Genomic DNA, 26,359 nt, shown 5'->3' with positions numbered 1-26,359 from the left:
ATTGCTTATTCTACTTAAAACCCCTCCTCCAACCCCTGCCTAGCTAGCTAGCTTTTGTCCATCATGTCCATTTTATCTTTTACTCTTTTCATGAATTTCTTTGCATAATTTATTTTTTATTTTTTTTCAACAGGATCATAGACCCTTCCACTATACTTTGCATTCTTTTGAATGAGAATTGAGTTAATTAAAGCACTTAATACCTGACACATTATAAGCATCATATAATTTTTAGTTATTGTTGCCATTTAATTATGTTTAAAAATTCTACACTCAAAAGTTTAAAATTAAAAATTTATATTCAGTATTATATATCATGTAATGTAATTTTCATGTTTTTAAGAAACTGTACACATATATTTTTCTTTAAAATTAAACTCCAATGTAACATTCTTTATATACAAGGATTATAGTTTTAAATGTTACTAAAATTATTTATTTGTTTGTCATATATTATAGTGCCAGGAAAACATTGAGCAGGTATCTTGTTTTACCTTTGGCTCCTCCAAAATGTATTTAGTCTTTTCTGTGTTCTACTGGAAAATGCTATAAATTATCTATCTTAAAAATATCACATGGATCACTGACTTAGCCAAATAATTTTCTTCCTATATCTACCTACTTGCCTATCTTTGTAATTTTGATATTCTTATTAAAACAGTTATGTGATAGTTTCTATAAATTGGACATACTCTAACAAAACATTATGTTGGGAAGAACTCTGTCTTTTAAATGTTCTTCTTTGAAATTAGTTGTTGGCACTCAAAACAATTATACTTATCAACCATAATACTTTTTAACTGTTTATTTTTGAGACAAAGGCTTGCTCTGTTTCTCAGGCTGGAGTGCAGTGGTGTGATCATGGCTTACTTCACCCTTGACCTTCTGGGCTCAAACAATCCTCCTACCTCAGCCTCTTGAGTAGCTGGGACAACAGATATGCATCCCCACACCGAGTTAATTGCTTTTTAAATTTTTTATAGAGTCAAAGTCTCTCTATATTGCCCAGGCTGGTCTTGAACTCCTGGACTCAAAGTAATCTTCCAGCCTCAGCCTTCCAAATTGCTGGGATTACGGGCATGAGCCCCCATGACTAGCCTCTTTTTAATTGTTTAAGGATTTAAAAAAAAAAAAAAAGTACGTTCCCTTGGGGGTAAAAATTAACTAGAGAATATTTCCCCAAATTCTGTATTTCAGATATTGCAACTTAATTTTGAAGTCACATGTAGGCAGTTACAATACTTACAAAACAAAAACGTTTGCCTATCTATGCGAATCTGCATGGTTCAACTGGTTATTTTCACTATTTTTTTCTCCTTCCTCCCTCTTCACTATTTTAACTTAAGTTCAAGTATCTTGAGGAACTTGTTTTAATCTTTAATATATCCAATATAACATTGTCTTCTTTGAGATTTGGGACTCAGAATTGCCCCATTTAAATTTTTTTTGAAAATTCCCCCATCTATAAGAACATTAATGATGCAATAATAATATTCCTTGTCTCTTGGCAACAGTAACCCTGGTATTGCAGCAAGTGAGGTATAGAGACTGTGGGGAGATCAGGTGATGCAGAACTCTGGAAAAGGACGTTAGTCTTCAAAGTAGGACTGTTTGTTAAATTCAACAAAGTATGCTATCAGAAGACACGGTGAGAAATCTCGTAGAAAGGGAGTTTTTCTTTTAGTTTTAATTCTGAGCACACATCAAAATCGATGTTCATATTTTGTCCAGAAAGTTACTTGATTCAATTAATATATCTTTGAAAATTATCTCTTCATTAATAACTGTGCCTAAAATCATGGCTGTAGTAAAATTGAACTCAGTTAATATGTTTAAAAGGGCATCAATAATTGTTTTAATATTTTATTTTCTGAACTAGCTCAAGAGTAAGAGATAAAAGACATAATATAACTGATATATTCATATAGTATTAAGAATTACTATGTTTTTTCGGAACTCCAGAGTAAGAGAGTTACAAAACTCCCTAAATCCTACGTTGATTGACTGACACATTGACATCTCAATAAATAGCCTGATGGTGGATTATTTTCAAAATTTAATTTGTTTCTGAAGTGAACTATTTAAAGTAAAAGACTACACCTAATTCTTTTTTAGATATCAAATGTTTTTAATTACTACAGTAATTAGTTCCAGTGAAAGAAAGTTATTGTCAGGTAATCAAGCATGTTTACATATCTGTGTATTTTTTTATATAGTCCTGAACTTCCTTTTCAGATTTTTTTTTTCCTGTAAAGCACTCATGACTTATCTCATTTGTATAGTTTTTGTTTGTTTGTTTGTTTGTTTGTTTGTTTAGATGGAGTCTTGCTCTGTCGCCAGGCTGGAGTGCAGTGGCATGATCTCGGCTCATTGCAATCTCTGCCTCCCAGGTTCAAGCGATTCTCCTGCCTCGGCCTCCCGAGTAACTGGGACTATAGGCATGCACCACCATGCCTGGCTAATATTTTTGTATTTTAGTAGAGACGGGGTTTCACCATGTTGGTCAGGATGGCCTTTATCTCCTGACCTCGTGATCCACCCACCTTGGCCTCCCAAAGTGTTGGGATTACAGGCATGAGCCACTGCACCTGACCTCACTTGTATAGCTTTTAAGTACCTTAAGAGTGAAGTTACCTTATTTTCCTCTAGTAGAACAATTTAATGCAAATAAAGTTTCGAAAAATAATCAAATTAATCGTAAACTTAGTGGATTTTATTAAGCCAATTGTATTGTAAAATATCACACTGCATTTTGAAATTGTTTCTTTAAAGAATGCCATTATCATTCACCCTTTTTCTCCTATGAAAATTAACTGCAGATGCGAGAGGAAACATGAGGACTTAAATATCTGTAGCCGAACCAAGAGCAGAAGGTGTTGAAATGAGGGAGGGGACTTCCCCATGATAAGGAGAATTAACGAAAAAACTGAGTAGAAAAAATGCCACTTCTTTCAGCAAAACTGCCTGCTGAGCATGAACTTAAATTTGTATTTGTGTTGGAAATACTTGAAGAAATGTGAGGAGAAGGAGGAGTTATTGTGTATTGGGGAGTGGGAGAAAAAGTGGAGGTTACAGAGTGGGAGGTTGGAAATTCATTATTTATAAGAAAAAGGGGAAAGGCATTATTTATAAGAAAAAATGGAAAATAGTTTTTGGTGTAGGAAAGGAGAAAGGTCGTATTATCCCACAAGAGAAAGTTCAGCAATGAAGGAGAATGGAAGGTAATAAGAGATCACCCCACCTGGGGTAGGTAGAATCCATATGATTTCCTTCTTTCTTTATTTCTCTCCCTTTAAAAAATGCATTTCATGGCTGGACGCGGTGGCTCATGCCTGTAATCCCAGCACTTTGGGGGGCCGAGGTGGGTGGATCACGAGGTCAGGAGTTCAAGACCATCCTGGTCAACATGGTGAAACCCCATCTCTACTAAAAATACAAAAATTAACTAGGCATGGCAGTGCATGCCTGTAATCCCAGCTACTCAGGAGACTGAGGCAGGAGAATCACTTGAACCTGGTAGGCAGACATTGCAGTGAGCTGAGATCGCGCCACTGCACTCCAGCCTGGCAACAGAGCTAGACTCCATCTCAAAAAAAAAAAAAAAAAAAAAATGCATTTCATTTTATCTTTCTTTAATGGCCCCTTCTTTTGCTTGCTTACTAGCAGGCTCCCTCCTGAGCCTCATGCTAGCACCACACCCCTGTAGTTTCTCCTTGATGGGATGGGTTTGAGGAGAGCAGCAGTTGGTGAGGTAAGTTTTAATGTCTGAGAGGGTGTGGTGAGTAGACAGAGGGAGAGCTGTGAACAGAATTTTATTTTTTAAAAAATAAGCTTTTTCTAGAAACATGGGGGTGAGTTGCTACTTTCCCCCTTCCTCAGATAGTGTTTAAGAGGAATGTGAAAGTTGTATATGGTGTTGGCTATAATTCTGGAGTCCCCTTCAGTGTTGACAGGGTTATCCACAGAGGGGTTAGTGATTTGGAATGATGTGGAAAAAGCTTATGAGGTTACTGGGTTTACTGTGAGTGTTATGGTGAGTTGCACAGCATCCAGTGCAGAGAGAATGGCATTTTGGTCTCACTAGGTGGCTTTAGCTCCCAGCTTGCTTGAAAGCCCATTGTACTTTAGAGTATTATCAGCCAGTCCCTTCAAAAGGGGCTGGAGATTTCTCTGGCCAGCTTGCTTCTCTGAAATTGGTGGCAGTTTGGAGAGGCAGCAACTCTGCATCATGTACATCAGAAGCAAGAGAAGCTCACTTGGTGGCTATTGAATTCACATAGCTATAAATCTCTACCAGCTACAGCCACTGGAAGGGGTAGAGGAACAGTAGCAATGGGAGGTAGTGCTACAGTTGTAGTTTTCCCAATGCAGCAAAATATGTAACAGTATTTTGTTGTTTGAGATAGTATACAGAGTTTCTTTTGTTTTATATTTAAGAGAATTAAGGAGCGTGGACACAAGGGTGAGTTTCAAGTGAAAGTTTAATAAGCAAAAGAAGAAAGCTTTCTGCAGCAGAGTGGGGCCCAAATGGGTTCCCCACTATGAGGCTGGGGTTCGGGGTTTTTATGGACTGGTAAGGGAAGGAATGTGCATAGTTTGCAGGCTGTTTTGGAGAAAGTGTGATTTAGCTTGGTCTGGGACCAATCAGGAGCTGAAGTGATGATTTATAGGGGCTACCTAGCTTGGTCCAGGACCTAGTAGAAGCTGAAGTGAAAGCTTGGCCAAAGACCTTGGCCCTGGGATGAATTAGGAGCTGAAGCAATGATTTATAGAGGCCAAGATTACGGTTTAAAGCATGTTTAGAAAAGGGGAAAAAAAAGTGCCCACCAGAACCTACTGGAGCACCCTATGTACATGCCCACAAAAGGAAAAGAGACTATTTCCTGGAAGCCTGCTGCTGGTTATACAAAGGACAAAGACATTTCTATGCAGAGTCTTGTTCTCTTATTACGGTGGCTGCAGGCATGTCTTAGGCACAAAGAACAAAGGTGTTTCTATGTTGGACCTTGTTTGTTTATCTGAGTGGGCCAGAGGTTTGTACAAGTTTTCTTATCTGTGCCTGCAGCCTGATATTTCTGGCTGTTTCTCTGATTACAGGAGTTTTACCAAGGACCCACCCTAACTGCCTACCTTTTCTCTCTTATTCTCCCCCTCAGGAGTGGAGACCCTAACTGCTGTTAGGGAGATTAGGCGCTGATTTTTTAGCTACTTTTTGCTGGAGAGGGGTGTTGTGTGGGGAACAGCAACTAGGGTTTCTTTTGTGGCTGGCTTAAGGGTCCTTGGAAGAAAGGCATGTTTATGCATGGTTCCTTTTGCATTGCCATTTGTAGCTTGATAGCCTTTAGATGAGAAGAAACAATGTGGTTTATTAGAGTACATGTATTACAATGAAACAAGGGTGGAGGTAAAGACAGCTTAAAAATTCCAAGGCTAAGTGATGGCTAGTTATGACTGTTAAGATTTGGATTCATGGGGCTGGGCTTCGGTTAGCCTTCTTGGTTTTACTTTTTAAACAAAGAAACTTGTGACTTATGGGCACTTTATTTACTTTTATTATCTGGTAGGACTTGTGGGATAATTGCCCAGAACTAGAATATTGTTTTTCATTTCTATATTACCCATTCCCTTTCGTTTCCTTTGAGCAGTAGCTGGAGATTGCTGGTCGATTTACAGGAATAGGGTTAGTTTAAAATGTAGGTAGGCAAAAACTTGAAAACAACTACTGAGACTAGAAATTAATGACAGCTGTATAAGTTTTGAAACAATTTTTTTCTCCAGTCCTCATTTTTGTTAAAAACAAATTATGATAAGACTGTGTTGTTTGTAAAATAGACTTCCGTCTCATACTTGGATTGATTATTTATATAAACTGCAGCAAGAATAGTTACCTTTACATAGACCTTTTAGATGGGCTTTGATGGAACTCTGTTTTACAAGGAATCTTAGATAGGACTTTTTAAAGCTGAGCCCAGCCATGGGTCTGCACCCTTAAATACCTATGAGTTGGGTAAACTCCTTTTTTTCTGAGGTTTCAAGAGCATGGTGTTCTGGGCCTGTTAGAAAGTGACTTTTTTACTCACCACAGATTAGGAACCCTGTACAGGGACTGTGTAGACAAAATATGAGGCCAGTTTTTCCAAGGGGCTTTTATTGGCTTTTCAAGTTAAGCTGGACTTCTTACAGGGAAACACATTCTTTAGTTAAACCCTTGGCAATATACCAGTTTTTAAATTGTTCTGTTGCAAAAGAAAATGCATTCTTATTGCACTGATGCAAACAATATATTGTTAGAAGTTAAGAATGCTTACAACTAGTGTCTGAATTTTAGAGGAACCAGGCAGAGAGAAACAAACATGTTTTACATTTTGTTTACAGAAGTATACCTTAATTGTTAAAGGCTGTATCTAGTTTAAAATAAATTTTGTTGACTGAAAAACAAAACAAGGATTAGCAATATCTTGAGCAAAAGTTAAAAAGATTATTTTAGCTTTTTATTAGTTCAGTCCATTCAGTAACTCTTGTTCTGCTTGATATTTATAAACATTTCAGCTTTTTATTAATCCTGTATGCTTTTCCATTATTAGAAACCTGCATTTGAGAGCACCTGTTAAAGTTTTACAGCTGAGTATAAACCTTTTATGAAGAGGATTAAAGCAGACAATTGTCTTAAATGACAAAATGATCAGGGTGTTTACAATTAGAAACACGATTGTCAAAGAAATTTGTTATTTTTGTGGTTTACAACAGTTTAAGATGATTTCAATTATAATTGATAGCGTATATTTAAACATTAGAATCTTAGACATCCCATATGGTTTTATAACATATGTTAATAATATTTACTGAAGGCTGGGTGTGGTGGCTCATGCCTGTAATCCCAGTACTTTGGGAAGCTGAGGTGGGTAGAACATGAGGTCAGGAGTTTGAGAACAGCCTGGCCAATATGGTGAAACCCCGTCTCTACTAAAAATACAAAAATTAGCTGGGTGTGGTGGCAGGCACCTGTAATTCCAGCTACTCAGGAGGCTGAGGCAGGAGAATTGCTTGAATCCGGGAGGTGGAGGTTGCAGTGAACTGAGATTGCGCCACTGCACTCCAGCCTCGGCAACAGAGTGAGACTGTTTCTCAAAATAAATAAATTAATTAATAATAATAATATTTACTGAAATATAACCTGAAGAAGATTAAATGTTACTTTGGCAATTCCATGTATTTAAACATGTTAAATAATTCTGTTTACCTGTTTTCTGGACATTTCAGAGACTCTCTGTAGCATCCGAAAGCTAGATGTCAGGAAAGACAATTGATTTTGGGAAGCCTGTTAAATATGTTATTGGTCTAAAACACTTGATGTTATGAAATGGAGTTTTAGATTACCATAAGTTATTTGTTTTTCTAAAATGATGACTTAAAAATTTGAAAACTCAAAAACCTTTTATTAGCCTTTAGTATTACATGAAAATCCTGTTCAAGAGAGAGAACCAAATTTACCCTTGCATTAGTTAACTATTAATGTTAACCCCAATTTTAATGAAACCTTATGGACAATTATATTTAATTTTAACCAGTTTGATCATGATGTGAGACTTTTATAAACATTTTATAACCCTTTACACATTTTGCTGAAAAGGGTACCTTGTGCTTTTATTTTAATGCTTAACTTAAAGAAAAATCTATGTAATACTGTTTTGAATTTAGTTAATATGTGTGTACAGAGTTTTCATGGTAAGATTAATTCATACAGTTTTTTCATAGTTTGCTTAAATCTTCTGCTTTATTTTATTTTAGAAAATTCTTTATCCCTAGGCAAAATGTACATTTCAATGCCTTCTTATTTTTTATTTTTTATTTTTTATTTTTTATTTTTTTTTTTTTTTGAGACGGAATCTGGCTCTGTCGCCCGGGCTGGAGTGCAGTGGCCGGATCTCAGCTCACTGCAAGCTCCGCCTCCTGGGTTTACGCCATTCTCCTGCCTCAGCCTCCCGAGTAGCTGGGACTACAGGCGCCCGCCATCTCGCCCGGCTAATTTTTTGTATTTTTTTTTTAGTAGAGACGGGGTTTCACCGTGTTAGCCAGGATGGTCTCAAACTCCTGACCTCGTGATCCGCCCTCCTCGGCCTCCCAAAGTGCTGGGATTACAGGCTTGAGCCACTGCGCCCGGCCCATTTCAATGCCTTCTTACACTTTTTTTGGTAAAAACACATTTTACTTTTTTCACACACCTTGCATGTAAATCCATTTTCAGTAGTTGATATGGTTTGGCTTTGTCCCCACCCAAATTTCAACTTTAATTGTATCTCCAAGAATTCCCACATGTTGTGAGAGTGACCCAGGGAGAGGTAACTGAATCATGAGGGTTGGTCTTTCCTGTGCTATTCTCATGATAGTAAATGAGTCTCACGAGATCTGATGGGTTTATCAGGGCTTTCCACTTTTGCTTCTCCCTCATTTTCTCTTGCTGCCACCATATAAGAAGTGCCTTTCGCCTCCCACCATGATCCTCAGGCCTCCCCAGCCAAGTGGAACTGTAAGTCCAATTAAACCTCTTTTTTTTTCTCAGTCTCAGGTATGCCTTTATCAGAAGCATGAAAATAGACTAATATAGTAGACTTAATTACATGTTATAATGGTAACTCTTAGCAATTTTTAACTTTAATGTAAAACTTGGTAAGTTGTTTTAATTATATAGTAGGTGCAGATAAAGTTTTACTTTTTTCAGCATAATTAGGGGCATGGTTACTTTCATGTGTCCCCAGACCTTATCCATTGTGAAACAGGCAAGTTGAACAGTTTTTAAACGCCAAAGAAGCAGTTTAAAACCTTAAAATATTTAGCAAACCTAGTATGTGACTTGCATAATTTAGACTACCTATTTATATTTTGAAGATATTTGCATTTTACCAGTAATCTTTAAGGCTGTTTTTAGTTTTTAAAGATTAAAGTCATATGAACTGAAAGGTACCAGAGCTTTATTTTTCCTTTAAAAAATATTTGATCCAAGTGCTTATCCTTTTTCAAGTTAATTAATTAGAGCTCTTTTTAAATAGACATTACACATGCAACACATGTATAACTACACAGCCAGGCAGAAGAAAATCCAGCAGCTTAGGGTGGAGCCATTTAAGAATAGGGCTCAGAAAGTATGTAGTTTCTGCGGCCTGATAAACAGGCATACCTGGAAGGTGAAAACAGATTTTGAGAGGTATTTATTTGCCTCTAATTTCAGGGGGTTAATGAGGAAAACAGATATTTTTCCCAAAATGGGATTTGTGGTGACTTTTCTGTTTTCTCAAGGAGTCCTGGGTTACCAGAAGTTATCCTAGGGCCTTTATGCATGCACCAAGAGTGGCAATACAGAGTGGAGAAAAATAATTCAGTTGACTGAGAAAAAGCTTTTTCCAGAAAAAAAGATTTATGAAGAGAAAAAACATAAAGGTCTTTAAAAATATACCTATAACTTAGATATCCACTTTTAATTAAGCTGAGAACTTTTTAAGAAAATTATTTTTATTAAAACTACAGAGAATATAAACAGCGATTTTTATTATTTCTTTTATCAGTTTATACCACTATCTGTTCACAGTAATGTTCAGGTTTTCTAGTTTTCTCTGGAAGAAAGTGATTGCATTCGGACAAGGGGAGTTTTTTAGGTTGACTGCAGATCACTCTAGCAGCAAAGCTTGATATTTGAGGAGGTGATTGTCTGTTAGCCAGAGACTTTCCCTAGAGGACAGCAGTCCTGCTATATTGTGTGGGGTATAAACAGTTAAGTTATTCCCCATGGTTAACCTGTTGGCTTCTGGCAACTGCAAAACCACCACTGCAACTTCTTAGAGAGAGGCTGGCTATCCTTTAGCCATTAAGTTAAATTCCTTGCTTAGATAACCCACTGATTGTTGAGCTGCACCTTGAGCCTTAGTTAAAATTTCCAGGGTTATCCCCTTCCTTTCTGATACATAGAGATTAAATGCCTTCCCTATGGGAAGACTGAAGAAGGCTGCTGCTTTCAAGCAAGGCTTGCTTTAACTGGTGAAAGGCTTTTGAGTTTTATATTCTTAAGTTAGGGAGTGAGTTTTATCTACTCGAGTTTCTTTCATGAGGTGGTATAAAGGGTGAGCTATTCCACTGTACCCAGGTACCCACAGTCTGCAAAATTCATCAATGCCTAAGAATCCTCTTAACTGTTAAAGGAAATGGGCTTAATCCTTTTCTTACCTGGTGCTCTCATCCCTTTTGATAAGGCTGACCTATGTACTTTACTGAAGTCTGACAGAGCTGAGCTTTAGATTTTGAGGCCCTATATTCCCTTTTAGCTAAGAAATTATGAAGAGCTTTTAGTGCAAAGCCCTTCACAATTGTGCAATGGGAGGAAGGGAGGCCTGGATTAGGGAGGAGAACAGAAAGACCAGCTTCGGTGTTTAGAAGGAAGTTTACCTTCCTCCCTTTTACCTCCAGAATTACCCAGGGTCCCTGGGTCATAATGGCAGTCTGAGTTGATGGAGCCGGGGAGTTGAGCCTCAGGACCCATTAGTCCTACTGGATCATTTGTGAGACAGGCCCTGGACCTGGTGACTTGCACCTCTGGGGACAGTCTGCCTTCTAGTGGTCCCTACCACAAGCTGTACAGAGTTGAGGTAGCTTTTTTATTGCCTGGGCACTCCCTTTTGAAGTGTTCTGGTTTGCCATACTGATAGCAATTAGCAGGTGCACCAGGGGACTCTGGATGTTTTGTTGTTGTTTGTTTTTTGAGACAGAATCTTGCTCTGTTGCCCAGGCTGAAATGCAGTGGCATACTGAAACCTCCACATCCTGAGTTCAAGCAATTCTCCTGTCTCAGCCTCCCAAGTAGCTGGGATTACAGGTCCCCACCACCACGCCCAGCTAATTTTTGTATTTTTTTTTTTTTTTCACCATGTTGGTCAGACTGGTCTTGAACTCCTGACCTCAAGTGATCTTCCCGCCTCGGCCTCCCAAAATGCCGGGATTACAGGCATGAGCCACTGCACCCAGCCAGGACTCTGGATTTTATAGACCTGTGAAGTGGCCACTACTGCTTCTGTTCTTTTCTTGTGCTTCCCCTCTTTTTCCTGGCCTCCTCCTGGTTTCTGTTGTAAAAGACCGAGGAGGCTGCCTTCAGGAGGTTTTTATAAGGTACTCTTGGTCCCATAGCCTGCTTTTGTAGTTTCCTTTTGATATCAGGGGCTTCCTGGGTAATAAATTTGTCTTTTAAGATTATCTGTCCCTCAATTGAATTACGAGATAGGGAGGTGTGTTTCACTAAAGTTTCTCTCAGCCTTTTTAAAAAGGCCATCTGGTTTTTTATTTAACAAAGACAGTTTACAGTAATTAAGATGTTTGGTTCTGGTTCTTGCATTCTATTGGGAATGAGGATCCTGCTTTTTTTTTTTTTTTTTTTTTTTTTTTTTGTCTTCACCATCTTTTCCCTTTTGACTGGGTTTCTCTGTTGACTGGCTATAGGAGACATGGTGTTTGTCTCTGAATCTCTCTGCTGCCTGTAGGGCTGCCTGTTTTTTGGCAGCCATTAGGGTTTGGCTATGAGTAACAAAACATTTCCCCATGCAAGATTAAACATTTGGATTAGATTTTGGAAGGCCTTTATATACTTATTGGGGTCATTAGAAAACTTGCCTAGGACCCCCTTCGTTTGTTTAAGGTTCTGCAATGAGAAGGGAACTTGAACCCCAATAGTACCATGTCCATTGGTCATTTCCTGCAGAAACAGCAGCGAAATTGGGGGCTTCTTGGGTGTTACAGCCAGAGGAGCTGATGATATGACTGCTGGGGGCCCTGGATAAGGGGGAAAGGTAGGACATTTAAAAGTTGCATTTGAGAGTTACCCAGGGGTTTGTTTTTCTGACTTTGGGGAGTTATTTTTTGTAGACTTGGCTGAAATGACTGCCAAGAGGGCAGGATTAATTTTACAGTGCTTACAAAGATCTGGTTATCTTGTGAGGCAAAGAAAGCTTGTATGTAGGGAACCTCAGACGATTTGCCCTACAGTCTGCAGAAAAGGTTTAGTCGTTGGATAGTATTGAAATTAACACTTCCCTGAGGAGGCCAGGCCTTCTCTCAGTCCTGCAGTTGGTAAGATGGCCATGTGCTTGTACAATAGATATATGCCATTTTTGTTTCTTTAGAGTCCTAGGGTCAAAGGAGTTTCCTAGAGTCCTAGGGTCAAAGGAGTTTTAGAATGCACTCAAGAGGAGTACAGACTGCAGATGGTTTGTTACCCAACTAGAAAAGAGGAGGAGGGAAAAATGTCTCCTTTCTCTTTTCTGAGTGACCCGGAGTGACCCTAGCCCTCCATCTTCCTGGTTTCCTAGACCCACTTGGCCCATGAGGCTCCCAAGGTACCCTAGTGGCCTGGGAGAGATTATGTAGTAGTTGGATTTGGGCAAGACTCTTTAACGGAGGGAGTGTTTTAATACTATCTCTGGTTTCCCTTCCTGTGGCCCCAGTGAAACATTAGAATTCCAGAGAATGGCACCAAATGACTTCCAAACATAAAATCCCATTTTTGTTTAAATGCCAATGTAGTTACATGCAGAGCATGTGCCTTAAAAGAACACAAAGACTGAATGGCTGTTTTGCCTTTGATGGGGACAGCATCAAGGCTGGAATCTGTCTTACCAGGATGGCTTCCTCCTGGCTATTGAAAGTGGAGTTTTTCTGACTACAAATAGGGTACAGGCCTGATGACTGACAGAGGGATGTAAGAGAGAAAAAAATTGGGGAACTAGAAATTTGGAGCAAAGAGCTGACAAGGCTCCCCAAGGAGAAAAATTCCATCCCACTAGATGGTGCTGTAAGGTCTGAATTGTTAGATAAAAACTTTGACAAAAGTTAGAAAGAGAGTATTAGGGCTTGATATGCTGCCTTAAAGTATGTCTCCCAGCAGAAGAAAATTAACTTGTGTATTAGTCCGTTTTCATGCTGCTGATAAAGACATACCTGAGACTGGACAATCCACATGTCTGGGGATGCCTGACAATCATGTTGGAAGGCAAAGAGGAGCAAGTCACATCTTACATGGATGGCAGCAAAGAGAGAGAACTTGTGCAGGGAAACACTCTTTTTAAAACCGTCAGATCTCATGAGACTCACTCTCATGAGGACAGCACAGGAAAGACTTCCCCCATGAATCAATTACCTCCCACCATGTCCCTCCCACAGCACATGGGAATTCAAGATGAAGTTTGGGTGGAGACATAGCCAAACCATATCAACTTGCTTCATAGAAAAGTATTTTAGTTCTGCTGGGCAGTGCTGGCTTCTCACATGGGAAAAGGAATGGCTTAATGAAGTGGGGGGATAGATGCTTGGGGAGAAATAACTCCCTGTTTAACTCCATTGAGTGCTATTGTTGGGAGATAAATAGGTTTTCAGATCCGGGTCTTGGAATCCCCCATTTTAAGGAAACCACAGAGACAATAATTTGTTGAATTACATTCCTAAGGCTCCGGCTGACTTTGCCCAATAAGACTATATCCCCAGGTTGCAAAAACATCTACAACATTGTATACAAAGCAGGGATAGGAAACATGATAGTTGCAAAAAGAAAGAAGGAAAATGTGATAGAAAAAAACTGGAAGTCCCTGTGCCATTCCCTAATGGGCTGTTGGTGACAGGAGTTGTTCCAAGGGCTTCCAGGTAACACTGAAGTGTAGCCTCAGCCAGATACCCTCAGTTGCCCCGAGGACCTCCTTCTGGCCTCAAATGACAGCTAGGTCCTTTGTGAAAGGAAACTGGATTGGAACAGAGTCAACATTTTCAACATGTGAGGGCAAAAGGAGATTGAAAAATTCTCTCCAGCAAGCCTTTCCCCTGAGTCTTAAGGCTGGCAGCCACACTATTCATTTTTAACTGGCTGAAAGGGACCCTTTGTTTTTGTTTGCTCTTGAGAGAAAAAAAACTTAGGATAAGAAGCCTTGGAAATGAAAGTAAAGAGTTAATGGTCTGCTCTTATCCTTTAGATGAATCCCTTTCTTCCCAGCCAATGCAGCAAAATATGTTGTATTTTTGCCAATGCACCAAAATATGTAGCAGTACTTCATTGTCTGAGATAGTACCTAGAGTTCTTTGTCTCATGTCCAAGAGAATTAAGGAGCACAGAAACAAGGGTGAGATTGGAGTGAAAGTTTAATAAGTGAAAGAAGAAAGCTCTCTGCAGCAGAGAGGGGTGCCAGAATTGGTTGCCCACCATGAGGTTGGGGTCCAGGGTTTTTATGGACTGGGAAGGGAAGGAATATGCTTAATCTTTAGGCTTGCTTAGAGAAAGTATGATTTAGTTTGGCCTGGGACCTTGGTCTGGGACCAATCAGGAGCTGAAGTGATGATTCATAGGGACTACTTAGCTTAGCCTGGACCTATCAGGAGCTGAAGTGAAAGCTTGGCCCTGGGACCAATCAGGAGCTGAAGTGATGATTCATAGAGACTGGGCTCACAGTCCAAAGCTTGTCCAGAAAAGGAAATGAAAGTGACCACCAGAACCCACCAGAACCCACCAGAACCCACCATGTATATGCCCACAAAAGGAGAAGAGACTATTTCCTTGAAGCCTACTGGTTATACAAAGGACAAAAGCTTTTCTATGCTGAGCCTTGTTCCCTTATTAAAGTGGCTGTGAGCATATCTTAGGCACAAAGAACAAAGGCATTTCTATATTGGGCCTTGTTCGTTTATCTGAGTGGGCCAGAGGTTTGTGCAAGTTTTCTTATCTGTGCCTGCAGCCTGATTTTTCAGGCTGTTTCTCCGCTTAAAGGAGTTTTACCAAGGACCCACCCTAACTGCCTAACTTTTCTCTCTTACTGCCACACTACAAGGGAATGATGCTAAACCTAAAAGAAACCAGGCAATGATTTACTTATAACAGTGTATACTTTTATCCTTAGAAGCAATAGATAACAGTCATAGCAATACAAACAAGTGAACACAGCAAGAATTGTATTTATCTGGTTTAGGGCAGTGAGAAGAATGTGGTAAGATTTCTCTGGGATTAGGGGCAGAAGTTTAGCCTGGGGAAAGCTTCTGCGCACCAAGCTCTTAAATTGAGAACTGTTCCTTTTTGGGACCTGTATGCTATTTTCTCTTCGTGTTTATAGATGCCTAGCATGTTTTTTTTTAATTATTCCAATGAATCTTTCACCTAAGCCTCTTAAGTCAAGGATCTTATAGTATGGTTCCACCTACATGTAAGAATTTCAAGAAGTTATTTCTCTATACATCAAATGACAGGAAACTTGGAATTTGTGTAAATCTCTGTCAGTAAGAACACTTTGACTCTTAAAATGGGAAATGGAGGCCAGGCATGGTGGCTCATGCCTCTAATCGCAGCACTTTGGGAGGCTGAGGCAGATGGATCACTTGAGGTCAGAAGTTTGAGATCAGCCTGGCCAACATGGTGAAACCCCATCTCTACTAAAAGTAAAAAAATTAGGCAGGCGTGATGGCAGGCACCTGTAATTTCAGCTACCCAGGAGGCTGAGGCAGGAGAATCTCTTGAACCTGGGAGGTGGAGGTTGCAGTGAGCCGAGATCGCGCCACTGCACTCCAGCCTGGGGAATGGAGTAAGACTCTGCCTCAAAAAACAAAACAAACAAACAAAAAAAAAAGGGAAATGGAGCTAAGCACAGTATTTTAAAAGAGATGATTATAAAGTTAAAAAGAAATGACAGAGCAGGATATAAATAGCACTAACATGGAAAGTATATGCCTGCCTTCTCATAGGTCTGAATAGAAACTAAAACCTTTAACACTCCCATCATCTTTTGGTACAAGATAAATTGAAGCTCTCCTCCTCCCAGCATGGGTCAACCCTGAAAAACATTGCCTACATACATCTCCGAGCATTACCCCATATATAGTAGTTAAAAGTGTGTGAAATAACTTCATTTTAAATATAATTAAAGACATTTTTAATTAAGAATTAAAAATAAACATCTCTTTTTCAAGCTTCACAATTATCTGAGGTATGTTTGTGAGTGGCTATAAATTTTGGAAATGAACAGATTCATTAGTAGAGTCCTGGACAAGTGAATTTTTGCAAGTATTGTTTTGGTATATGAACCTTATTGCAACTAAAATAAGTTTGTGAATTGACCCAAATTGGAGTTGTTTTAGCATTATCTATAGTAATGTGAGTCATTTTTTGGAATGAAATTTGAAAATGACTAATACTATATAAGTGAACAGTTATTGAGAACTCCGTTCTGAAACTTTGAATGCTATAGACTCAGCACATCAACAGTGTTAACATCCACAATGTATTATAGCATAAATGATACAGTATTTTGTGATGTAAGTATTGTTGTGCAATTCAAGTATTGTGGTCAATCATATAAAAATTATAATTACACAATAATAAAAGTTTAATATATGCGTGCAAATAGCTTAGTCTTACTATGACTTCCTCATGCTTATTTAAATTTGTTGTGTTTGGCTATTACAATATCACACATCTAGATTACAATTCCAAATTCAACAATACAGAGATAAACTAAATATTATACTTTTTCCCTAGATAAAAACATTGGAAACATGTAAAACAGTTTTTCATTTAAATTGTTATACTTTTTGATTTAAAACTTTCATCCTTTGCCAGATGTTAACCTGAAATATGTTTCAAGATTGCTTTGTAATTATTTTTAATGTAATGCATTAATACAGAAGTCCTCAAAGAGGGACAGACTAACACATTATTAAAATCAAACAACAAATTTTACTCAAGATATATATTTTGAACAGATGATAAAGTAGCTGCCTATTTAGAACAACTGATAAACATATTCTGATTATAGTATTTATAAAAGGATCTTCATGTGTTGTCTACAGAGCTTAATGTTAATGCTATCTTTTATTGAGAACAAAGTTCCTTTAAATATTTTGCATCTACAATTGGACTCTAAACACAGATTTAGTTCTTTCTTTTGTAAGCAAAACTTATCCAGATGTTAGTGGAACAAAAAACTAATGAACCTAATTGAAAATAAAAACTGGCTCTTTTCAACTTCTTAATTTCCATTTTATTTTAAACACATTTTAAAGCCTTAGCTATTACAGGAATAAATTAGTGTTACAACCATGGATAAAGTATCTGCCTTAAGGTGTTGCAACTAGGAATCTTAATTTAAAGATGGGGTGGACAACATGGGGTCAACTTTAAGTATATGTACCTCTATTTTTTTACACCTTACTACTAGTTTTCCATAGCCTATAATCTAAATTATTCTATGGAATAATATCTCCCTTTAAAGGGGCATATATTCTAATTTGGTGGCTATTCTAAGAATTACTTCAAAGTTTTATGGGTATCTATTAAATAGAATATCTGAATGTCTACTAGATATAGTAGACATTCAAAAAAGAAAATATGTACAATTGTAGATTCAAGATATCTGGAAAAAATAGAGAAATCTTTGATGTATAGAGAAAACTGCAAAATATCAATGACTTTTTCAAGGCAAAGTATATTAAAAGTACATTTGTTTTCAATCTCATTCTTTTTTATTATTATTATAATTTAAGTTCTGGGATACATGTGCAGGACGTGCAGGTTTGTTACATAGGTATACACGTGCCATGGTGGTTTGCTGCACCCATCAAACCATAATCTGCATTAGGTATTTCTCCTAATGCTATTCCTCCCCTAGCCCCCCACCCCCCAATAGGTCCCAGTGTATGATGTTCCCCTTCCTGTGTCCATGTGTTCTCATTGTTCAACTCCCACTTATGAGTGAGAACCTGCGGTGTTTGGTTTTCTGTTCCTGTTTTAGTTTGCTGAGAATGATGGTCTCCAGCTTCATCCATGTCACTGCAAAGGACATGAACTCATCCTTTTTAATGGCTACATCATATTCCATGGTGTATATGTGCCACATTTTCTTTATCAGTCTCATTCTTATTGATACAGTAAGGACTATTGGAAACACATTTCTACTTTTAATTAGCTTTCTCTATAATTAGGCAACTAAAGCTCTAGAGCTCTCTGTTGGTACAGAGATCACTTTTGTCCCATTTAAAACAACTCACTTGCTTTGCCTTTTACTATCTTTGGTATCCTTTTGCTTTGGATTAGCACAATAAACAAGCACAAAAGATATCTGCAGTGTTGATAGTTGAAAAGAAAATCAAATTTCACTGTTAAGATAATTTGGTTAAAAGGGTTTCTCTTATTGCTACATAGCTATTTTAATGCTTTATTCCTTTTACAGCTCCCTCTATATTTCCCAACAATTATTAAAAGTATATGATTTGAGCATCCAACTAGTTAACTGATATCACAACTTTATTTTTGAAGAGCAAAATGACAAAACAGTAGACATCTTACATTTTTCATCATGCAGTCAGACACAAAGTTAATGACTGGGTGAGGGCTCTGTCTGACCTTGCCTGGCTTATTGGTTCACAAGTATCAAAATCAGTATTTTATTTACTGTTGTTCCTTTCAGTATTGAATGAGTAAAATACCAATGGTAGTTTTCTTTTAGGTTAAAGTAATAATATAGGTTTTACTTTTGACTGAGTGAAAACAATGCAAGAGACTTCTGTGAGATGATTAACACTTTATTTTATAGTTTTTTATTGCAGTATACTATTCAGGGTATTCTACAATCTTATTGAACACAGCATGGAAGCATCAAATTGATATTATTTGATAAGTATCATCTTTTCTTCTTGATATAAGAAAATACTATTTTTTCTGAAATAGGTATTTGTATTTAAAAGGGATAATGGTTGGTTATGGGTAAATCATTGTTTAAATACTGAACCATTATTTCTCACAGACATTAATATTTTCTCTTGGAAACAAATGCAATATGTCAAAATATCTAATACCTCTTTCCCATGGTCAAATCATGTTTAATACTTCTTTATACTGGTAAAATATAATACATTCTGACCAAAATCTTGTTGTTTGTCTATAGGTAGGTATATATGGATATATAACTTGAAAGTTTCTAAAGTACAGGAATTCATTTTTGTATACAATCATTTATTATAGGTAAGAGAACTAATTAGATTTAGGACCACAATACGTACAAGCTTTAGAAAGACTTTCTACTAGCCTTAATGTCCAGCTCACAAAACAATATTGCACTGTTAAAATGTTTTCAAAAGTTTATGGTTTAAAAGAGCATTCACTTTGATTAGAATTTTCTGTATTATTTAATGTAATGTTTTAAATTTAGTAGAAATAGCCAAAATATGAGGGACTAGGCACTGCTATTGAGACTACTTTTCCTTTACCATTTCTTCTCAGTTTTCTTTAGTGTAGCAGTTCTTAATGTGTCATTCCCTGACCAGCAGCATCAGCATCACCTTGGAAGTTATTAGAAATGCAGATATTCTGGCCCCACATCTGACCTGCTAAATTAGAAACTCTGGAGGTGGGACCCAGAAATCTGTATATTTACACACAGATAAAATGATTGCTCTAAAATAGTGGTTGTCAAATTTTAACATGCATTAGACTCATTTCTTCTGTGTGTATGTATGTGTGTGTGTCTGCATGTATGTATGTATATATATAATTTGCAGGACTGTTGGCTGTGGGGCATCATTATATTATTTGTATATAAGATCTATTAAAGAACTTTATTTTTGCTTGTATTATCTTGCAGTTTTTCTGATTGGTTTATGACTTTATTCAGTGATAATATGAAAATTCCTATCTTCACTGAAGGATCTGAATAATCGTTTTAACTCAACTATATTGCATTCTTGAAAGTAATCCTTTCAATGTAAGTATGACATCTTTTCTCATTCTCTTTATAGTTCTAACATTAATATAGACAGGTAAAGAGTGGCTAACTTCCTATTTTTCCCATGGTCAGAGGGAACATAGGGTTGTAATAGGGAGAACAATTACATTTTATTTGTTATACAAATATCCATTCACAGTCTTTTGTAATATCTTGGCAAATTGCTTGCTTTGCTTTGCATTCCCAGATGAATTTAACCAGTTGAATCATGGAAACCACTTTGTACTGATTTGAGCATTTACTATAGTCAGATACATTACAGGCATACTAATAGGTTAGGCTAGATGGGAAAAATGTTAGCTTAAAGGATAAGTAAATTGGGAGAAGACAGGGAGCCAAAAGAAGTTTTAAATATTCTGCAGTGTGAACTACTGCTGATCTCCACATTTTGAAAACGATAATTAGAAATTTCATGTTTTGTGCTTCTGTTGAGGTTTATATGGAAAGTTATTGAAGAGTTTCTACCTTGAATTTGGAATTTTAACTCATGAAAGTGTAGTTTTATAATTCATACTCAGTAAACACACTTTCAGTAACTAAGAGTTGGATTGTATGCAAGACAGTATTATAAGCAATGTGGGTGGCTTTGTTGCAGTTTTTCCACCTTTACCATGACACTCATCCAAAGTTTCTATTTAGCCATACTTTTGATTTAGAAAATTCAAATTAAGTTTCCCAACAGGTTTTCTAATGTGCTGTTTTTGATACATGGGTGATTGACTCTACTATATGTGGTTAAGTATGGAGCCATAATCTACACATTAAGATAAGTCCTATTACTTTAATGCCATATTTGAAATTTGTACTAATAACACATTGATATTGTACATTATGTGAAAATGAACAGTAGCTGTGCCAAACGGAGCATAACATTATTGTCAAATCTTGATTATTCATGTTAATAGAGGTCAGCCTTGTTGGAGGCATATATAGATTCCAGATCAGTACAAATCACTTATATTTACTCCATTGTGACATGTATTTTATTATGTTTTGTGCTTATATATGTCTATATGTATATGTATGAGTGTATATGTATCACAAATTTTTATCATAATTACACTTTTTTCTAGGGCTAATTTAAAAATTTTATAATTTTCATTTTCTTATATAACAGTAAAGGTAGTTAGTGATATGGTAACTCAGAATTTGTCAGTTAGTAATGATATGTCAATAAAATAGACTTGATTTCAAAAACAAGCTTTGATAGTTATGGCTAGAGAAAAGTTAAAAAAAAAAACCTAACTGATTATTAAAGCCTTAATTTAGACAGTTGAAAAATGTGTTGCTCATGTAAGGACACCATTTCTCCACATCCTAGCAAGTTGTCTTCACTGTTTCTGTAATTATTAAGAAATACTAGGCCTTAACTATTTTATATGTGTGCTTTTAAAGCTTGTAGATAATTGAAAAGACTAGAATGTTTGGAAATCACTAGCATAGATAATTAAGTGGCTATTGGAAAGTTGCACACTGATGGACAGTTTTTCTACACCACTTTCCTGGTGTAAAGTGAGGTTAAATTTTAGGCCACTTTCTTATCTTTGCAAGATCTTACTGTGATTCTGTTTGGGAAACAAAATCCTATCTTCTCCCTTCTCTGATATCTAAGAACAGATCCAAGATGTTAAGGAGGGCTTCCTATTTCTTGGTTGAAAGATATCTTTTGATCAAGGAATTCTGCATTTTGGCAATGATTTATTTTAGTTATGTCTCTGAATGGTTTTATTTGTATATAAAGGTCCCGTCAACTTTTGTTTGGGAAAGAATTTGGTAATTTCAGTAATGTCAATATAGCAACATAAATGTTTTCCTTTATTTTCAGATCATAGATGATTTACATGGAGACTGTAGGCCTAGGATTAGAACATTGAATTTTTTAAAAGTTTTACTGATATTGACAATGGAAATTTGCCATTAAGGAAAGGAAAATGTATATTTGCAAAACAAATTTGCACATGAAGAAGGAATTTTAGAACTTTTGCTGTATCATCAATTAAAATCTTATAGTTTATATGTGATATTTTTAAAATATTTATTAGGTAATTGTTTTTCTTCCTAAAACTTTTACATGAAGCCATCCGGTGTTATGAACTATTTTTTCTAGATTTAGAATTTGGGTATAACAAACTGTTAGCTTGTAATAATTCAGTGATAATTTCAGGAGAAGGAATTAGAAAATAAGATTACCAGTTCTCATTGCATGTTGTATCACTTCATGTAGCATCTTGCTCTTTCCAGTATCCTAAAGATGCTATATAGATCATTTCATTGGATAGATAAGTTATCAAATTCTGAAAGCCTGATATGTAGTCAGTTTGGTCCAGCCGTCTTTAAGGATTGATTTGGATATTCACGTGGCTGATAAAGCTGTATAAACAGTCATTAAAGTAGCTTAAAACAAGCATCCTATTTCGTGGGTCTTTTCATCATATAATAAAAATAAATATTCAGTCTGTAGTTCGTATTTCTAGGGATTTCATACAGAGAAACAGAATAGGTTTAATTTTTCCTTCTCACTAACACAGATATGCTGTTGCTTAATTGGCCTTTTGCAAAATGCATGTGCTATCAAACTAGTCCATGTAGATGTCAAATAAGATGATTCCGTTTGCTGTAGTTCTACTAGGGAAGTACATAATACTAAATTTCAAATATTTATATTCTGTTTTGATAGCTCCTTAGATAGGTGAAATATGAATACTTTCTACACAAATCTGTCTTAAGCTTCATATTGTTTTTATTTCCGGAAGTCAGGAACAAATGCCTAACCCCAAAACTATGTCCGTGCTGAATGTTACTTACTTTCCTAGATTTATTTGTTTAGACAGCTTATTAATGTACTTGAAGATCCATGTAATCACTGTGATTGTACATAATTACATAGTTATATCTACTTACATTTATAGTGTTACTATACATTATAAAATGTTAACTTCCTAAAATTCCCTAAACTATAAAATTATCTGAGCATATTATATTGCAAATCTGCAGTGAACATTTTTTAAAGCTTAGGAATCTTATGGGTTTATATATTCTTATTCTCATTCCAGGTACAAATTTAGTAATCTCATCTGTTTTTCATTTTAAATTGACATTCCTTCAACTAACATTGTTTAAAGGGCTACTGGGCACATAGAAGAGGTGTTAAATTTGATACTTTCCTTATTAAGGAATTAAAGGAGCTCATACTCTAACAGAAGACTTCAGTAATATTCTTTAAAGTAAGAGTAGTTATATATATGAAACTGAAAAGTATATGAGAGAGTGATCTGATGCTTATGGGATTGAAGATTATGTATATTGTTTGTAAACACTATGCTATTGAATCCATTGGTTCTAACACAGAGACATGTTATCTGGTCTCGCTTTAAAATCATAATAATTAATCTCAGTGATACATCATGGTTATCCCATGAACAAAATTTATATCACCAAAGAAATACCATCATCATAGTATTTACATGAAGAAAGATTGAAAAAGGCCACCATTTTGTATCAACAGTCACTCCAGCAAATTCCTGAGAAATCTGTTTGCATTCATCAATGTATCTAACATCTTTGACATAATCATTGTGGCTTTTATTTCACTTTTATATTTAAATATGATTAAATATATTGGTAGTTTCCTTCCTAGTATTATCATGATTTATGTTGAGGGTAAGTCTATTTTTAACTTTTTTATATGCTTTAGCATTGATTTTAAGGTGCTAACATATTTCTTCCCAATATTTTGCTTGCTGTCTAGTGATCTACTGACTTCACAATGTCTGAAATCAGATTCACCAATCTCACTTGGGATCAAGTTATAACACTGGATCAAGTGTTAAATGAAGTAATTCCAATTCATGGAAAGGGGAATTTCCCCACAATGGAGGTAAAACCAAAAGACATCATTCATGCTGTGAAAGAACAACTCATAGGGCAAGGAATGGTTGTTAAAGATGCTAGATTGAATGGTTCCATAGCAAGTTACATACTTGCAAGCCATAATGGAATCAGCTATAAGGATCTGGACATTATTTTTGATGTTGAGCTTCCAAGTAACGAAGAATTTCAGGTTGTTAAGGATGCAGTTCTAGGTTGTCTACTTGACTTTTTACCAAAAGGTGTAAAGAAGGAAAAGATCTCCCCAGATATCATGAAAGAGGCTTACGTACAGAAATTCATCAAGGTTTGCAATGTGTATGATTGTTGGAGTCTTATCTCCCTTTCAAATAACACTGGAAAGAATTTAGAACTAAAATTTGTGAGTTCACTCAGACGGCAGTTTGAATTTAGTGTAGATTCCTTTCAAATTGTTTTGGATCCCATGTTAGACTTCTACAGTGACAAAAATGCCAAGCTAACCAAAGAGTCCTATCCTGTTGTGGTAGCTGAAAGCATGTATGGAGACTTCCAGGAAGCAATGACACATTTGCAACACAAGCTCATATCTACCAGGAAACCTGAAGAGATTAGAGGTGGTGGCCTTCTGAAGTACTGCAACTTGCTGGTTCATGGCTTCAAGCCAGCCTGTATGTCAGAAATCAAAAAGCTAGAACGTTACATGTGCTCCAGATTCTTTATTGATTTTCCTCATATAGAAGAACAGCACAAGAAAATTGAATCATACCTCCACAACCATTTCATAGGTGAAGGAATGACCAAGTATGACTACCTTATGACCTTGCGTGGAGTTGTGAATGAAAGCACCGTTTGTCTCATGAGTTATGAAAGAAGACAGATTCTCCACCTGATCACCATGATGGCTTTGAAAGTACTTGGAGAACTGAATATTCTACCCAATACAGAAAAGGTAACTTGCTTTTATCAGCCTGCTCCGTACTTTGTGGCTGAGGCAGGGTACCCTACTTATGTAACATCTGAGCCACCCCCCATTATCTTCCAGCCATACCACCCATGGTACTTTCATGGGTCAAATGGTATGGATTAAAAAGTACACATGCAACAATAGAAACTTTGCTTTAATTAAACACCACTTAAAGCAAGTTTCCAAATATAAAATTCAAGATCTATTCTTATTTTTGTACAGTTACCAATTATTTTCAATTACAGTTGATGGAATAGCAGTTACCAATATTTTTTTATCAATTAAGCCATCATATTAAATACAATATCTATAAACCAACCACTTTAAATGTTTTTCAAATGTTATTGACTTGCTATAATAACTTTCAAATGTTGTAGTCCTCTTGAAATGATTTTCAAATCTTTTGACTACTTGTGACTTTCAAATTTACTGTGACAAACATATCAGTGATGCCTGCATCTTTGACTGAAATATAAAAGGACAGATTCATGTTTTAAAATTACGATGTACAGTGACGTACCAAATTTTTTATATTCAGTCAGTTCCTTTGTTACATTTAGTTATTTTTTTCTATTGAATAATATCATCAACACATTTTCAGTACTTAACAGAAATGCCTAATTTCAAAAGCAACAGATTCAGAAGATATTAAAACCCTGGACTTTTCAAGCAATTTTTGACTTTTAAATTGGGTCGGATACAAAAATCCTACTATAGTTTAAAGGAATGCTGGAAAAAAAATGGTTCTGGAAAGCCTTGGACATTAGTAATCTGTCATCTACATAATAAAACATTTAGTTGTTTATTTGAATAACAATACCATACAGCTGTGCAACTACTACTGAGATAAAATTACCAACTCTGAATGTGAAAACTTTCTGTCATCATTTACTACTACAAAGAGACTCTAAATGGCAAACAGGAAAAAACAGGCAGAGGTTTATAGCCATAGCATTTACCATTTTATGGCCTATTTGAAAAACATCTTTATGTTGAGAAACATTCCATTTCAGTAAGTTAATATATTTTCATTGTAACTAAATGAAGTAGGTTTTTCATTTCGCCTTTACCAAAGATCATTTTCTAACATGCCATTCAAGTGCCTCCTTGTGTGAATTTTTGCATAACACTGTAATTTATTCAACAACTGTGTATATTTACAATATATCTAAATATATACTTACTACATCGAGTATGCTGCTAGAAAAATCTACCAGTGGGATTAAAAATGTATTTTCTTCCATAATGAAAACAATCCATGACCAATATTATCTGAAGTGTCAGAAGGGGAGCTGTCTTGAATTAATATGGATCAGGCCATTGGAAAACTTCAATATTTCCACTTGGTTATGATTTTTTCTGAGTTTCCATTTCAGTTTTTATTGACCATCACATGTTTTTTATCACAACATGACCTGACAGTTGTATCCTGATAATTTGCCAGTTATAGACTGTGCTTAACCTATCTTCACTGTACTACAATATTGGACGGAAGTACACCAAATATGGCATTTTCAGATAACCAATATTTTTGAGATGTTTTATACCACAGCACGAGTGGCCATCAGTATATTTTTAAAGAATTATATATCACAGAACCCTGAAGCTTTAAAACACTATGGACTTACCACTTTTTGGACAAATAAATAATTTATAAATACAATAAAATATTTAGAAATGAAAGGACTATTATTGTGATGTCATGGGTATAGGTTCAATATTTTCCAGAGTAGCATTTGATACTCAGTAGCAGAATTCTGAAGCT

General features: G+C 36.2%; 1 protein-coding gene across 1 annotated transcript; it reads left to right on the top strand.

Annotated features, from left to right (window-relative positions):
• The first annotated feature begins 1,527 nt into the window (after positions 1-1,527).
• TENT5D (terminal nucleotidyltransferase 5D) lies at positions 1,528-26,277 on the top strand. Its single transcript, XM_033201099.1, has 3 exons — positions 1,528-1,648; positions 19,641-19,760; positions 23,530-26,277. Exon 3 carries the CDS (start codon positions 23,548-23,550, stop codon positions 24,715-24,717), a length of 1,170 nt encoding a protein of 389 aa, XP_033056990.1. The 5' UTR covers positions 1,528-1,648; positions 19,641-19,760; positions 23,530-23,547; the 3' UTR covers positions 24,718-26,277.
• The last annotated feature ends 82 nt before the right edge of the window (positions 26,278-26,359 follow it).

Source organism: Trachypithecus francoisi, unplaced genomic scaffold (assembly GCF_009764315.1).
Source record: "Trachypithecus francoisi isolate TF-2019V2 unplaced genomic scaffold, Tfra_2.0 Lachesis_group6, whole genome shotgun sequence".
Taxonomy (NCBI): Eukaryota; Metazoa; Chordata; class Mammalia; order Primates; family Cercopithecidae; genus Trachypithecus; species Trachypithecus francoisi.
The sequence above is the reverse complement of the archived record's forward strand: the minus strand, read 5'-3'. Positions and strand labels throughout refer to the sequence as shown.